The sequence below is a fragment of the Phodopus roborovskii genome, unplaced genomic scaffold, assembly GCF_943737965.1.
Source record: "Phodopus roborovskii unplaced genomic scaffold, PHOROB, whole genome shotgun sequence".
Classification (NCBI taxonomy): domain Eukaryota; kingdom Metazoa; phylum Chordata; class Mammalia; order Rodentia; family Cricetidae; genus Phodopus; species Phodopus roborovskii.
The window spans coordinates 23,626,641-23,644,048 of record NW_026126563.1 but is presented as its reverse complement, the minus strand read 5'-3'; the positions used below and the strand labels follow the sequence as shown (position 1 = coordinate 23,644,048).

General features: G+C 45.0%; 1 protein-coding gene across 1 annotated transcript; it reads right to left on the bottom strand.

Moving 5' to 3' along the window:
- Positions 1 to 16,439: 16,439 nt before the first annotated feature.
- LOC127234981 (proline-rich protein 23A3-like) lies at positions 16,440 to 17,198 on the bottom strand. Its single transcript, XM_051202059.1, has one exon. It carries the CDS (start codon positions 17,196 to 17,198, stop codon positions 16,440 to 16,442), a length of 759 nt encoding a protein of 252 aa, XP_051058016.1.
- Between the last annotated feature and the right edge of the window lie 210 nt (positions 17,199 to 17,408).

Below are 17,408 nucleotides of genomic sequence, written 5' to 3'. Positions count from 1 at the left end.
ATGGAGATTTCCTTTACAGATGTAAATTTCCTTTACAAAAGAGGAACTCCCACTCTGTTTTCAGAGCTTTTCCTATGTCTGCAGTTTCTCAAAATAATCAGCTCAAAATGATGCTTATGCCAAAAGGCACATCTCCGGTGGTGGCACATTCTGGCCTCCCACAGCTTTAACTCTCTGCTGTCTTTGTTGTATCCAAAGTTGAGTCTGACCCCCCCCCACCTTGTTCTCCCCGCCCCATGAAATATCTTTATTGCAATCTTCTTGAATTAAGTCTTCCTTCATCTTAACAAGAACAAAGACTTTTTTTTTAAAATCACTTCCACTGGGTACTGTTAAGATGGAAAATTTTCAGTTGCCCTAGGTCCCAGATAGCCTGAGAACATGCACTCCTGACCAGGAAGGACCCCCGGGGGATGGGCTTGCAAAACATTTCCTAGAAACACAGATGCAGGTACCAGATAAGGAGCATGAGCCCAGCCAACAATCCACCACCTGGGCCCAACCAATCAAGAGTTTGCTAGCCCCTAACCCCAGACCCCCTCTCCAGCTTGCAGTCTTTGTCTTTATAAGCTCATGTAAAATTGGGCTTGGGGCTCTCTCTCTCCTCCTTTGTGTCATAGAGTTGAGCCCCAGTTGGCTGGAATAAAAAGATGCTTGCTGTTTTGCATCAAGTGCTGATTTCTGTGGTTTGTGGAACAATTGTTGCATCCCAGGATTTGAGAAGGGGTCTCCCCAGTGTGGAGATCCAACATTTGGGGGCTCGTCCGGGATCTGGCGGTCGCACCCCCCCACACACACACTCGACCTTGGAGGTAAGAAAGGTGCTTACTCTGTTTTCTCTATCTGTTAATGTCTGATTCTGATTCACTTTCAGTTTGCAGCCGCCGACAATTTTTTGGAAAGGACCAATGTGCATATTGCAAAGAAAGAGGTCATTGGGCATGAGACTGCCCCCCTCCAAAAAAAGATGGTTAATGGAGACAAGAAAACAAGCAGTGACTCAGAGACCGGTACGGCCGATAGCTGGCCAGGTGTGAGAATTCCTGGGGACCACCGGTTACTGCAGGTTATGGATCCCGGGGTTCGCGCTGCTGGCGGCGCCCCTCTACCTCTGACCAAAACTAGTGCCCCTTTTGATTGAGATCAAGAGCAACAACAGATTTTTGACAACATCAAGCGAGCCTTACTGCCTGCCCTAGCCCTGGCTCTCCCTGATGTCACCAAGCCATTCATCCTCTTTGTGGATGAAAAGAAACAGGATTGCTAAGGGGGTATTCAATCAGCCCCTGGGGCCATGGAAGAGGCATACCAAAAAAAAAAAAAAAAATTAGATCTTGTAGCCAGCAGATGTCCAGCCTGTCTATGGTCTGTTGCCACCATGGCATTGCTTGTCAAGAACACTGATAAACTGATTCTGGGCCAAAATTTGACCATCATGACCTGCCATGCTCTTGAGAGCATGGTCAGGCAGCCACCTGAACGCTGGATATCCAATACCCACATTACCCACTACTAGAGCCTACTGTTAAGTGGGGATCGTATCCAGTTCGCTGTCCCCACCATGATCAACCCTGCCACCCTACTGCCAGATCTGGACCCCCAATTCAGTCACATTCGACTGGCAAGAGATCCTAGCTGAAGAGACAGGGGTCTGCCAGGACCTGAGGGACCAGCCATGGCCCGACGCCCAGCTGACATGGTTCACTGACAGGAGCAGCTACATCATGGAAGGTAAAAGGGTGACAGGGGAGGCAGTTGTGGATCTAGAACACACTGTGTGGGCCAGCAGCCTCTCAGAGGGAACTTTAGCCCAAAAGGCAGAATGGTTGCTTTCACACAGGCCTTGTGTCTGGCAGAAGGACAAAAGGTAAACCTTTATACTGACAGCCGGTGTGTCTGTGCGACTGTGCACATTCATGGGGCCATCTATCAGCAGCGGGGATTGCTAACCTCGGCAGGCAAAGACATTAAAAATAAAGAAGCAATCCTGGCTCTATTAGAGGCCATTCGCTGGCTGCAGAAGGTTGCTATCATCCATTGCCCAGGCCATCAGAAAGGAAACTCACTATAGCCCTAGGAAACCAGCGAGCAGATGCAGAAGCCAAGAGGGTGCCCCAGAGTATTAATCTAATGGCCTTGGATACATGTTTTGCATCAAGCGCTGATTTCCGTGGTTTGTGGAATGATTGTTGCATCCTGGGATTCGAGCAGGGTCTCCCCAGTGTGGGGATCCAACAGTGCCACTCTGTCTCCTGGGACCTGGTATTGCTGCTTGAGAACTGGCACTTACATAGGGGGCATTGGGGCGCTGGGGACAGGTTGGGTGTTCCTACCTTGCCACCACAATTGTCCTTTCATCTTGACATCCTGTTCTTGCTTCCCAGAGGGTGAGCATGGGATGCAAGCCCCAGCTGTTGCTTGAACACTGGCTGGTCTACATTTTTGGGGTCAGAATCATAGACTGCATCAGAAATAAGTTTTTTTTTTTTTTTTTTTTTTTTTTTTCTGTTGATGTTTCTGCACTGGGATTGTGGGGACTCTTTTTGGCAGTTTGCTAAAATGAAGCTAAAATGTAGAGTACAAGAGGAAATAGTCCCAAAGATGTCTCAAAGATTGCAGCCAAACTTTGGCTCTTCCAAAGCTAGGGTGGCCTGAGTTAATCTGGTCTGAGGTTCTTGCCCTAGCAGCTGAGAGTATTGCACACATGGCCTTGTTCTTTTGCCATTTTATTCCCTGAACAACACTTCCAAGCTGTTATGCCCAGTGAAGTGACTCCCAAAAGATCACTACGGAGACTGAGTCCTGTGTGTAGAAGCAAAGAACCTTTATTTCAGGGTTGACCTTGGACCCTCTGTGTGTCTGAGATTGTCAAGCTCAGTTGGGGTGGAGTTTTTGTCATAGCAGAGGTTGGGGTGAGGGAATTTATAAAGTTCAGGACCCCTGATTGGATGACATTTATCTAGGGGTGTCTTGGTGAAAAGGGATGGGTGTGTGCTGGGCTCAGGAATATTTGGTGACCCTAACTACAGTGGTTGGAATGTTAGGTATTTCCCCCTTGGATGCTGATTGGACCAGTCCTGGGTGGTGCCTGCATGGTCTCAGTTTGTGGCCTTTCCCGAAGTCAGGTGTTGCCTTAGGTTAAACTTGAAGGGGCCAGACCCTCACCCAGCCCCCTGCTTTAGCAGCCATAACAGGCTGCATAAAAGACCCAGCAAGATGTAGACCTCTGACTTAGTCTCATGTGCTGAGCTTCCTGACCTAGCCAGACCTCCTAGCCACTAGGAAGCCAGATACCCTCCATGTGGCAAGGAACCAGCCAAAGTTAGCTGGCAGGCTCTGAATGTGTTTTATGGCAACAATGGTTACAGAGCATAGCAACTGCTCTGGGAGGGCCTATGGGCCATAACAACCAGTGGACCAATCAACACAAGACAGGTCACCCAAGTCTGGAAGTGCACCAATCCTGAGACTGTTGTCGACCCCAGACATTCCCCTTGGTCCACCTCAATAAATTCCCTCCCCTGACATCCCTCTGGGTCCTTCCTTCCACCCACTGTGTCGGTCATATGGAGGAACCTGGTTAATACAGTTAACTCATTAATAAAAGACTCTTTGCTTTTGCATTAGAATGGGCTCTTGGTGATTTTTGGGTTCAGAATTTGGGCACAACAAAATGAAACTCAGGCTTACTTTCTGGCAGTTCTCTATTGAGCCTGTAATGGCAGCAGTGTAGCCAATCCACCCTGGGCCCCACGCAAATCCACACATGAAGGCAATTTTCCCAGGGTTAGTCAAGGCAAGACTCCTTTAAAAGAAAAATGATTAGTAGATGCCTCCTTTGTATCTTTGTACTAAGTGTAAACATATGCTTATGATTACACAAAAGCATAGTAAGTTTTCAACTATAAAACCCACAGGCCTCAAGTTAAATGATAGACTATGGCTTCGCTACAGTCATATTGCTGACTCAGAGATTATTGGGTCTCTGGTTGCTTTATTCTGGATTTTTGAACATTTGAGTTATTTTAATTTTTTATTATTACCAGTGTGTGTGTGAGAGAGAGACAGAGACAGAGAGACAGAGACATAGAGAGAGATGCGTGTGAGAATACATGTGTGCATGCCAATGTCTGTGCATGGAGGGCAGAGGACAACTTTTAAGAGTTGGTTCTCTCTTTCCACCACCTAGGCCCTGGGTAGGGATTGAATTCAGGTCATGAGGCTTTTTGGAAAGTGCTTTTACCCATTGAGCCATCTTGCTGGCTTTCATTCAGAATTTTGACAGGTGATGGGTAAGAGGAGAAGATTGGGGACTGAATTATTTCCTAGTTGCTAACATTCCCATTTCATATTGTTAGATCAGGATTGACTGAGGCAACACAGAAATAAAAGAAAGAGACACTGCTAGGCAGTGGTGGCACACACCTTTAATCCCAGCACTGGGGAGGCAGAAGCAGGCAGATGTCTGAGTTGGAGGCCAGCCTGGTCTACAGAGTGAGTTCTAGGACATCCAGGGCTACACAAAGAAAAAAAGGAAATGAAAACCAGAGAGAGAGAGAGAGAGAGAGAGAGAGAGAGAGAGAGAGACTAAAGGCTACCAGAGCAGTGCCCTTTGACTGGAATAGAGAAGGGCAGGGGGAGCCTCTCTCTCCTCAGGAGAGGAGACTGTGTGCTGGGACATGGGGAGAGGGTTGCAAGGGAAACTTTGGGGATGAAAGGGAACTCAGGACTGAAAATTCCACCTGCAGGCCAGTCCTCTGCAGTCCTGAAGTGGCAGAAACTAAAGGAGGTTGGTATGTCAGTCTTGTCACCAGAAACTCACAGGGTCCACGCCCTGAAGAAAAGGTTATTATCTGTCAACTCTCCTGTCTGGGGTTTCTCGGCTTCTCTGAGACATTTAGATCACTAGCCCTTCACACATGATCCCTTGAGAGAAGAGAGTTGCTTTGTTAAGTGACTTATTCCCTCTAAAACTCATTTTGAAATGTGGTTCCCAACATAGCAGACATTTGGTTGAGGTGCAGGGTTGTGAGAGGGATCACTGCCTTCCTTGTGAGACAGAATTGGCTCTTACCACAGTAAGTTGTTAGGACACTGACCTTCTGTCTGCCTCTTCCACGCCCATCTGTTCCCTGTTCTCTTTCACCATGCTTAAAATAGCACAAGATCTCCCTTCCCGCCTCCAAAACAACCAGCCCGGATAAGTCTCTTTCCTGTATGAATGATGTAGTCCTAAATGCTTTGTTACAAGTGAAGATGGAGCAAGATGGCACATTGACCTTCCAGCTCCTCCTTTACTTTCTATGAATCCAGATGGGAACCCTGGGATGTCAGGGTACTCAGGAATTCTTGTATCCCTGTGGTGGCTTGACTGAGAATGACCCCCAAATGTTCATTTCTTTGACTGTTTGATTCCAAGTTGGTGGACTGTTTAGGAGGATGTATGTCACTGGCAGTGGGCTTTGAGGTTTCAAAAGTCTACAGCAGACCCAATGTCTCACTATCTGTCTTCTGTTTGTGGATGTAAGCTCTTAGCTACTGCTCCAGAGCCATGCCTGTTTGCCTGCCATCATGCTCCCTGCCACAGTGATCATGACTAACCCTCTGAAACTGCAACAGAACAGTGACTAAGACAGGCCCTGTTCAGTTCCTTTGCGTGGAGGTTTCAGATATGACCCTGAACCTCTCAAAACACCTGCCTTTCCGGGTTAGAGTTCTGGTGGGGCAGGTGGGTGACACTGACCATCTCATAGATGATACTTCCCCAAGTCATTTCTGGAAGGCAGTAGGTTTCTTGTGATAGTCAGTTGCCTCAGGATTTGGAAAGAAAAAAATAGAATAATATTAATGCGTTGAAACAATTATGTGGAATAATAATAATAGACAATAATGCCTGTACTCAAGGAACATTTAAAGAAACGTAAAAGCAGAGACCTGTGGTCCTGGCTAGGAAAGTATATGTAGAGAGGGGGCTTTGGTTTCTCTACAACCAGAGCACAACTTTTAGATGCTGGCCTCTAGCTCCAACCTTAGGTCTTCAGTATCCCTGTTCCATTCTTTCTGATCTATAATTCATCACCCCTAAAACTTATCTGTACTAAAGAATATGTATAATAATTGAAATGAAACCTTATAAAAACTTCTTGTGACTGGCCAGGAGGTGGTGGTCCACACCTTTAATCCCAGCACTCGGGAGGCAGAGGCAGGCAGATCTCTGTGAGTTTGAGGCCAGCCTGGTCTACAGAGTGAGTTCCAGGACAGCAAGAGCTATTACACAGAAAAACCCTGTCTCAAAAACAGAACAAGCAAACAAGCAAACAAAAAATTCTTGAGACCATAAAGCCCACTCCAATTTCCTTGACAGGTAATACTTGTAACATTTGAAAAGTACAGTTCTTGTTTCTTTATTTACTTCAAGTCAGGGCCTCACTATGCAGTCCTCACTGTCCTAGAATTCACTATGTAGACCAGGCTGGCCTTGAATTCTCAGAGGTCTGCACACTTCTGCCTCTAGGGTGCTGGCATTAAAGGCATGTGTTACCACACCTGGGTAAAAAAGTGTGAGCTGTGGAATAACCCTTTTGTACACTGTGAAGATTTGTTGCTGTTATTGGTTTAATAAAGAAGCTCACTGGCCAGTAGCTGAACAGGATGAGGTGATGTGGGAGAGCCAAACTGAGAGTGCTGACAGAAAGAAGGGCGGAATTGGAAGTCCTGAGCAGATGTAGGGAGAAGCAAGATGGGCATGCCACACTGAGAAGAGGAACCAAGCCATGTGGGAAAGCATAGATAAGAAATATGAGTTAACTTAAAATGTAAGAGTTATTTAGTAACAAGCCTGAGCTATTGGCTGAACACTTGTAATTAATATTAAGCCTGTGAGCAATTATTTGGGGGTGGCTTCTGGCACAGGAAAACTCTGCCTACAAGTCTAATTCCTATTTTTCCTTTGTTTAATAACTATTTACCAAAATTTAGACTACAACCATATATGGAGGTACGCTTTTCCAATTACAAAGTTGCAGAGGCTGAAATGCAAGGGTTGGTTATAGCAATTCTGGGGCATCCTGGGACACACAGTGAGACCCTTCCTCAAAGATAAATAATAAATAAATAAGTACATGAAGCTGCATGCAATTTTGGTAAGCACTGTGATGATTAATATTAACTTCCAACTTCACAGGACCTACAGTCACTAGAAGATGGGCTTCTGGGCATCGCCTGTAAGATTATATCCTGGTTTCATTAATTAGGATGGGAAGAGCCTCCTAATTGTCAGTGTGACCTCTAATTGTCAGATTGTGTAAGTGGAGAAAGCAAGCCACAAATCAGTATGTGTGCATTCAGCCCTTGTTGTTTCCTGACCATGGCTATGATATGAGCAGTTGTTTCAAGCTCCTGAGGGTTTGACTTCTCCATAGTGATGGGCTGTACCTTAAGCTGGAGGCTAATAAACCCTTTCCACTATAAGTTTGATCTACTAGAGTGTTGTATTACCAAATCAGGAAAAGAAACTGAGAGAAACACATATTACTAATAACTATTCTTAACTCAACCAGAAGAGATATTTTAATATTTGGAGCATTATTATCACAGGAACTTTTTGTTAGAATTTTAAGATTCATATATACCTTGTTTATATGTATTTGTGATATGTGGCGTGAAATCGAAAGTAGTGCAAAGAATGGAATGAATGATAACAAATCTTATTCTTGTCTATTATTTATGATGATATTCAATATCGACATAAAGGAAAATGGAAAACAGAAGGAATTTTTTTGTTGAGCCCCATCTCATTCTAATAACAAGCGTATTCATGCACGAACATATGAGCTAATTTGTAAAAGGCCAGAAAAGATGGAAGGCTGGCAGCTGCTGCTGGTATGAGCACAGCAGGAAGAGAAGAGTGGATTCTATGAGGAGCCTGGCCACTGGGAAGGATGTGCTTCCCAGAAGACATTGCCAGGGGACACGGAGACCCCATGTGGTCTGTGGAACATGGTGGGGGGGAGGTCTAGACCTGGACAAGCATACCTAAGTCTCTGTGAGCTAGGCAACCCAGTCACAGAGAAGGATACCTGAAGATAAAGAGTAAGGCTGATTGACATATGAGCAAACTCATTAAAACCTCCTCATATTACATGAGCAACAACAACCAGTAAGGGGTTTTCATGGTCAAAAATAAACTCCAACAGTCACAATCATAGTGTGCTGTGCTCAGTACTTCTCCACCTCTAGGAAGGGCAAGTGCTCTGTTCTTTTCTGGAGTGCCTTGATTATCTGGTCCCTTTGTTTTTCATATCAGCTTGGCAGATCCCACAAAGAAACCTATATGTGGAGATGAGAAGATGTTTCCAGTACAGTGTTTACCATGCAAACATTAAGACTTGCCTCTGCTCTCCAGCAGCCATTGAAAAGATGAGCATGGCAGAGTGTGCTTGTAATCCAAGCACTGGGCTTGCAAAGACAGGTGGATGGATCCCTGCTCAGTCAGCCTAGCCAGGGAGCTCCAGGTCCCAGTCAGAGACCCTGTCTCACAAAACAAGATGGACAACTCCTGAGGAATTGTGGGACCAAGCTGGTAGGAAAACGACTTGAACAAGAAATGACACCTGAAGTTGACCCCTGACCTCTATACACACAGAGATGCATATGAACAAATAAATATACCAATCCATCTGCTAACACACTTTGTAAAATCTTGGTGGATATCCAATTACCATTGCACTAAATCTGACTTGTTTGGATGTTGAAATGACTCTTCCTCCATGGGTAGTGTGTCCCTCTTTCTTTTAGATTCTTATTATATTCTTCAGTGACATTTATGCTTTTCTCCAGAGTGACTTCTAGACATGCTTTCTTAAATTTGCTCCTAAGTAGTTTATAGTTTTTCCTGTCATTTAAAATGTTATATGTTAAATGATATATATTCATTAATGTGTGTATGCAGATTATTGTTTATATGTAGAAAGTTTATGTTGGTCTTGAATTTAACAAGAGTACTGAATTCTCTTATTGTTTTTGATAGTCTGTTGACTCTCATGGGGAGGGACCCTGCAGATAATCACTTGTCATGAGAACAATGATCATCTTGGTCCCTCTGTGACTTTTACTGCTCTTCCTGTTCTGTGTTGGCTACAATGAGTAACATAATGTTGGTACTAACTGTTAATAGTGAGTTCTCACCACTCTAGTCAGTGGGACCTGGGGGAATGGAGCCTATGAATGAGGAAAACTAAAGTCTTGTGTAATAGCCAACTTTATTTAGACTAGACAATTTACATGTAGAGGGTCAAGCCAGGTCATATGAGCAAAGTTCACCTGAGTTCAAGTGGCTGAATAGCAATAGTAACTGGCAATGGGTAATAGAAAGCAAACCCTCTATTTACTACACCTGGGAGGGCAGGAAAGCACGTTCCAAGAACCACTGTGTATTTTGGAGAACTGACGCCTCACAAGCATGCAGAATTCTCCTCACACAGCTTCATTTATGGACCATGTTCAGACAGTGGGTGTGCTTACTTTCCTCACAAGAGTTGGAGAAATCAAATGGCCACTGGGAACGCCCTCTCTATTGTCTAGCTGCCACAGCCCTACAGTATGTTAGATAGCATGTGGGGAGAGAAAGGCTTGCAATAGTCTTACCCAGTTGTGAAGCTTGTCTGCTATAAAGACGGCTCATTGGCAAGACATGCCATTGGTGCAATGTTGGCACAAATGTCCTAAAAGGTAACTAGCAGCTATCCGATTAGATTTAATAAGAAGGAGATCATGCCTGGTACTATAAACTTGACTAAGAACCATGGCTAGAGACCCTAGAGGAGAGCCTACCACTATCATTTTGGTAAATAGTTAGAGTATCCGACTGCCGTCTAAGTACTCACCCTTATACGTAGACAAGTATAACCTTCAACTCTCAGCAGAGAAACCTCTTTTTGCATTAAACAGAGATTTACACAGAACTGTAAGTGTAAGGAGTAAGGTTTTTCCTCCCACTGCTGGTTTAGTCCTGCTGCCGCGCCAGCCCCAGTTAACACACCGAGACTCTGTATTTGATATGTATTATGCTGTTGGCCAGGTACTAGTTTCTTATCGGCTAGCTCTGTCTAAAGTATTAGTCCATTTCTGTTAATCTAAGTACTTCCACGTGGTCTTATCTTACCGGAGAGGCCACTGGCGTTCTGCTCTCTCCAGTCCCTCCATGCTGACTCCTCCTTACTACTTCCTCGAATCCTCCTTGTCTCCTAATCCCTCCTCTCTTTAGTTCCTATTGGCCAACAGTACTTTATTCATTAACCAGTATGAGAAACATATTTACAGAATAACATCTCCCATCATCTCCTCTTTTCTGTCTAAATAAAAAGAAGGGTTTTAACCTTAACATAGCAAAATATATCACCCAACAGTTATCAAATAAGAATCACAGTTAACACTATTTAGTCCATTAACATTTAGCAAGATTTAAGAAAATATTCCATCATCTATCCTATCTTTGTATGTCTAAAGTCTATGTAATATATTATCAAGTCGTTTTTCTGAATTTATTGAAAATTTTCTGAATTTATCTGTCAATGCGATAGATTATACTAATAGACTTTCTAATTTCAAACCATCACAAACTACCCTCATTAGTGCTGCTGTGATAAATTCATTTGATCATAATGTAAATGTTTACAAGGTGGCAGGCAGACTGGTGGCTCCCAAAGACACTGGTACCCCGATCCCTGAGACCTGTGAAAAGGTTACTTTACCATCAGAAGGAAGTTCCCCCGTGGAAATAACATCACAGACTTCAGGAGGGAATGTCTCTTATGTAATGAAGGGCCCTTGAAATCAGAGGAGGGAGGCAGAATCGAGGGTCAAATAAGTGTCTGAACAAGATACAATCTTAGGTTGCTGGCTTTGCAAGTGGAAGATGGCCATCAGCTGGTGGATGTTGCTGGCAGCCGTCCTCAGCAGACAGCCAGCAGCACAGATCACCTACCCTACATGTGTAAGGACTGAATTCCTCACACCACTAAAGGGAACTGCAGAGGGATTTTCCCCTAGAGCCTTTAGACAGGAGACTTGACAGTCCATGGGGTGGAAGCCCACTAGCCTTGAGACCTACAGAAATGAAAGATGGCGGGGATGTAAGCCTCTGCTTCTGCTAATGTGCTATGGCATCAAATGAAAACAAATGCAGGTTACCAATATTTCATACTCATTGTCCATACTTCATTCAGCTCCATGCATGTGTGCTGTCATGGACTTTGCCCCCTTCCCTTATCTTATTTACCATCGTGGTTTCTCCTACCACGAAGAGCAAATGGAGAAAGCCCTGCTTTTCACTCTCCAGAACTGTTTGCCTGTTTCTTAGGTATCTGCCACAACTCACTTGGCTTTGGCATAGTTTTAAGTTGTGTTTTTATTTTTGTGATAGTATAATATATGTGCATATTTAAAAGTCAGATGGTACCACTTGCAACAAAAACCCACTCACATCAGTTCTTACCCATCTTCTTCTGGAGTCACTCTTGGTCTAATTACTCGAGCTGCTGTGTTGCACATTTCCATTCAGACTTCTGAGCGTTGTGCTCTATTAGCTTTCTCTTGTAGCAAAATACCACAAACACAGTGTCTTAAAGCTGGCAATGAAATCTGAATCTCAAGAGATGATGGCCAAAATACTGGCAGAGCTATTCTGAGGCCCCAGGGAGAATGCTTCCCATCTCCTCTGTGAGGAGAGACTGCTTTGCAGTCTTCTCTATTGCTGTCTCCGCCTTTGAGATATTTGCAATCTTCTTCACTGAAGTCAAATTGCCATTTGCTTCCACCCACATCATAATGGGGTTCATCCAGGGACATTTAGGGATAATCCAAAAGAAAAAATCTCCCCATTTTAAGGGTTTGAATTTACCTAGATGTCCTTTTGCCATTTATTAGTATACACAGGCTCCAAAGGAGAACCCCTGGGCATCTGGGCGTCAGGACTCGGCTAACACACATGCTTTTTCTGAAGCTTATGGGCTCGTCAGTGTGGGTTTTACTGGCTGACTTCCTGCCCCTCCCAGCAAGCATCCTACACAGTTCTCTTCCTTCATCTTCTCAGTACAGTTATACCGCCAGCTTAAAGCTAACTCAATATTCAGTATTTTATTATCACAACTGATATTATCCATGGATGGAGCTGAAGTGGACTGTTATGTTTTTCCCTTCTTGATCAATGATATTTTTAAAATATACTTCTTACTTTTCTATCTGGTTATTACCAGCATATTTTTAAAATATATGTCTTAGTTTTCTATTTGGTTATTACCAGCATGATATTTTAAAAATATACGTCTTAGTTTTCTATTTGGTTATTACCAGCTCAACCTTAAGCTTCATCATCCTGTGTTTGCCTTAGGGATACTCTCTTCCTGCCTCCTCCCATTCCTCTCTGACTTCACTCCCTACATCTGCCACAGGCAGTGGGTCTTCCAAGCTCTTGTCTCCACATTATCCTAAGAAACCTGGCCTTGCTCATGGTCTGCCCTATTGTTTCGATGGAATGTTTCCTCATTAGCCCCTGAGAAAGGGTGCTAAGGGGAGACTAAACACTGCACCAGGAGATTGTGCGCTGTGTAGGAAACTGAGCAGAAGGGAATATCCACACAGAGAAATGCAAGTCAGCCAGATAATCTAGAACAGAGGAACATGGCAGGCCACACACCCTTCCTCTGTCATTAAACACATTTGAAGGGAAAACAGCACCCTTGAGAACGTAACTTGTAATGGAAATGGTAGTGGATGAGTCTAGAATGAAAGATCTCAGAAAGCCAATGATGTATGGGTCAACAATGAACCGATTCAAATAAGTCACCATTTTTAAAAATCTGCAGCATTAATGAGACAGGAGGAAATTGGAACTCTAGCTTCTGATAATACTGCTTAAAAATTTAAAAACTCTGTGTGTGTGGGGGGGGGTAGGTGTGTGTGTGGGTAGGTGTGTGTGTGTATGTACATGTGTGTGAGAGATGGCTGAGGTAGACAGGTGTGAGAGATGACTGAGGTAAACAGTGGAACATGTTGCCCAGTAAAGTGTGCAGTGGGATCCCCCTGGTTCTGAGCAATGATGGAAGCCTGACATGGGGAATGGCTCACTTTCTGGATTGTACCTCTTTGAAGGGTCATCTTGGTCCATGATGTCACCAGAGGCTATGTTGGTATCTGTGGTCCATGATAATAAAAAAAACTCATAAAGGTTGAGAATTGCCTCCATGGTTAGAGCAACAGCTGCTCTTCCAGAGGCCCAGGTTCAATTCCCAGAACCCACATAGCAACTAGAAACCGTCAAGAAGTCCAGTTCAAAACAATTTGGGGCCCATGCACAGACAAATATATAGGAAAAACACTAATGCATATGAAAATAAACAAACCTTAAAAATATAAACTTAAAAAAGGTTAAAAAAATTCTCATACATGTAAACTTTAAGAGTAACGTTTTACTTTCCATAAAGATGAGGAAAAAAAATCCATACTGAAAATACTTTTCACAAGTTTGGAACCCTAAAGGGAAACACACAAATCATGTGGTACAGGAGTATCTTCAGTACTTTTCCATGAGAGGGGCGAAAGGCACTCTGTGACTTAAACAAAGAAAGAGACATTCACAATGAGTAGTGAAAACAGCGGAAATTCTGCATGAACTTTCATTCAAGGTAGAGACAGGCAAAGCTCAGAGCAGCAGCCTAGCGCCTACTCAGGCTTATGTACTTATTTGTTTATGTACTGTTTTTTTTTTATTTATATGTAACGGAGTGGGGGCTCAGCTGACATAGTCTTGTATCTGCTCTATTTGCTATGTATCCCTGAGCTGATAGATATGGGGTTTACACACTCTTTGATTTGTACTGCCGTTGGAATTATTTTCTCACAACTTCAGTGGTATATCTATGAATTTACTCCATGGATATCTTGACATCTGTTGGGAAAGTATGTTAAGAGCCCCAAAGACATTCATGGGATGAGTCTATGTGCCCTGCTGGCTAATCTTCTTGGAACCATTGTCCCCACGGTCTTCCCTACATTTGTTTCCGTCTTTCTCCTAACCACTATACAAAACAGTGGGCGTCATTATGACTTTCTTCTACTTATCTAAAATAGACTTGGATTTCATTCATGGCCCTCCACCCTCCTCTTGCTGTCTCCATTCCTCACCACACTCTAAGGACTTGAGAAATACTTTTCAACAATCCTTTCAATAAGAGTGTCGTGTAACCCGCCCAACTAGCCTAAAATCCAGGATGGTGTGAGGACTTGTGATTGACTGTGTCTACATCTCAAAAACCTGGATGTGTTCCTACCAACACCTTTCTCCACCTCCTGCTCTGTTCGGGAACTTTCCACCTCCAAAGATATGGATTCAGGGTGGGGCTTCCCACTTCCAATAATTGAATCAAGAAAAATCCCACACAGGTGCCCTGGACCTTGGAAGCTGTAGTTAATTCCAGTCAGAATCAAGTTGACAACCAAGAGTAGACACCACAACCTCTCTAAATGAGAAGTTCTTGCTGCCCTCAGTTGTCTTGTTTTGTTTGTTTGTTTTTATTTTGTTTCTTCATTCTTTTTGTGAAACTTTTATTTATTTGCAATTTGTTTGGTTGGGTGCATGTTTGTATGCTTTATGGACAATTCAGACCAGACAAGCAAGGGCCTGACAAAAGAGGGTGTTCATCTTAGTTTTTTGTTTGTTTGTTTGTTTGTTTGGTTTGGTTTGATTTTTGATTTTTGAGACAGGGTTCCTCTGTATTGGTTTGAAGCCTGTCCTGGAATTAGCTCTGTAGACCAGGCTGGACTGAAAGTCTCTGAGATCTGGCTGCCTCTGACTCTCGAGTGCTGGGATTAAAGGTGTGTGCCACCAGCATTGGGCCATCCTTCCTACCATAGATAGGGGTGGTTAAGGGTCATCCTATGGGTGCTGCCACATCAGTGAGTCCTTTTATGTTATTAAAAAACATTGCCTTCTCCCACCCAACTCCATCATTTCTGCTTTTTTGTGGGTGTGTGTGTGTGTGTGTGTGTGTGTGTGTGTGTGTGTGTGTGTCCGGCATTGGTGGAGCATGCCTTTAATCCCAGCACTCGGGAGGCAGAGGCAGCCAGATCTCTGTGAGTTTGAGTCCAGTCTGGTCTACAGAGCTAGTGCCAGGGGCTCCAAAGCAATACAGAGAAACCCTGTCTCGGAAAACAAAACAAAACAAACAAACAAAAAATACCCTTTGCTCTGATGTGGGTAAGCAGAGGCAATTTCACACAACTGGCGTTTTAACTTGTTGAGTATTATTAGGTTATATTTGATATTGATTTATGCTGGGTGGGGCCGAAGGAAGGTGAGACCCTCCATTTCACGACTTAGAAGATATTCAACAAATTTGCATGTTCACACAGGCCCGAAAAAACGCTTGTGCTCTTTATTGTGTTCTCAGTCTCAGACACAGAGACACACTGCCTCCATCCCTCCCCGCTCCCTCCCCTGCACCCCTCCTCACTCCTCCCTCTCTTCCTCCTCTGCCCCCTCCTTATTCCTCCCTCCCTCCCTCTCCCTTTCCACATTCTCATAAACACTTTGTCCACACTCAGCTACTATGTCTTATCATCTTTATTGATGCATAAGTGAAGTTGGGATTGCAAGCATTGGTTTGACAAAGAGCATTTTGAAAAGCAAGACACGATGAAACTAGAGTTCTTTGTTGGAGAGCAAGGTGGACTTGACTGAGTTCTGCTAGGTTCTGCTTGTCAAGGGTGGGAAGCAAAGGCCCATGCCTGCAAGCCTGTTCCAAACTGCTTTCTTCAGGACCTGTCTTTGGTGCTTGTTTGTTTATTTGTTGTGATTTCTGAGACAGGGTTTCTCTGTGTAGGTCTGGTTGTCATGATGAGATAGACCAGGGAAAGCTACTCCAGCAGGTTAAGGCATGGCTGCGAAGAAGTCAGGAATCATCCTACACTCAGGGCTGGGGACCATCTTCTCCCACTGTGGTATCTGTCAGTTCCCAGGAGTGCAGCTTGAACTGTCCAGGAGGACTAAGCCAGGGTCAAGTCCCTCGAGTCGTGGGAACACATAAAAGGACACTGGCAGCATGGCGAAGCCAGTGCTGTCTTGGATTGGGAGAAACAGGGGACAGCCACTGACCGTGTTCTTCCAGGGAAGCCGCGATGCAGACGAGGCCCTGAGTTGGAAATTCGTCTTCTGGTTCTCTAAGGCAGCATTTTAGCTTCAGGGGTTAGATCTAGTGTTCCCACTCTTCATGAAATCTTTCTCTTCTCCCATCCACAGTGTGTAGTCAAAAAGCTCTTGTGTGCACACAGTCTCGATGCTCGGTTCCTGGATGTCTTGAGGCACACTGGGAATCAGTCCCTTAAGGTATTCAGCAAAGTCATTGTCCAAGGTGCTGTATGGTAGGGGAACAGACCTTCCTTTCCTAGAAAAGGCGCTTCCTGGCCTTGCAGGGAGAATGTGGAAGCTTCTGATGACTCTGAGGGCGCTGGGCTTGCGGACTTGTCGGAGGAGATGGAGGCAGAGGCTGCAGTGGTGAGCTGGGCAGAGGCTCCAGCATGCTCTCTCTGAGGCTCCAGTTGGACCAGGGAGCATACCTCCCTCCACTAAGAGGGGATTCCATCCAGGGCCTGTCAAACAAGGGGCTGAGCATCCCAGTGAAGGAGTCAAAGAGACCCGGGTCCATGTCAGCTGGAGCATGCGTCCATGGCACCATGAAGTCTTCGTAAGAGACCTCACCTGGCTGAGCGGCGTTTCCCGGACCTTCGATGTGTGATCCAGGTGCAGTGGCGGATCCCAGGTGCAGAAGTACTAGGTGTTCTTGGGGCATGTCCATGATAGCGGCTCCCTGCGGGGTGCAGGGCCAGACCCCAGGCTGTCCAGGCACCAGCAGGTCTTCCCGAACCAGGGTGATGGTGCATCCAGGGAGCGATACCTGCACGATCGAGGTGGGGTTGGGCTCCAGCAGCAGGTTGACGCCTTCCAGGTGGAGTTTCAGGGTGAATCCAGCGGGCAGGACCACCACCAAGTTGGGCTCCTCCCAGGTGGGCCCGCTGGGGTCTTCCAGGTCTGGCTGTGCCAGCCATTCCGGGCAGCCGGGCTCACGGAGGCAGGGGCGTTTGGCGGGGTTGAGTACATCTTGCAGCAGATAGTCCTCGGGGCTTCGGGGCCGTGGACCCAGCATGTTGGTGGCTATGGTAGTTGGGAGTAGATACAGTCTGGTGCAGAAGATGGACTTGTGCGCTTCAGTGCCTAGTTCAAGGCAGCTGTTGTCTGGCTTCTGCAAGAGACTCTGTGGACTCTCAGGCACAGGGCAGATGTGATCAGGAAGACTGGCTGATCCGGAGTGTTGGTAGGAGAACCTGAGTTCCTTCTATAAGCCTTGCTTTGGAGG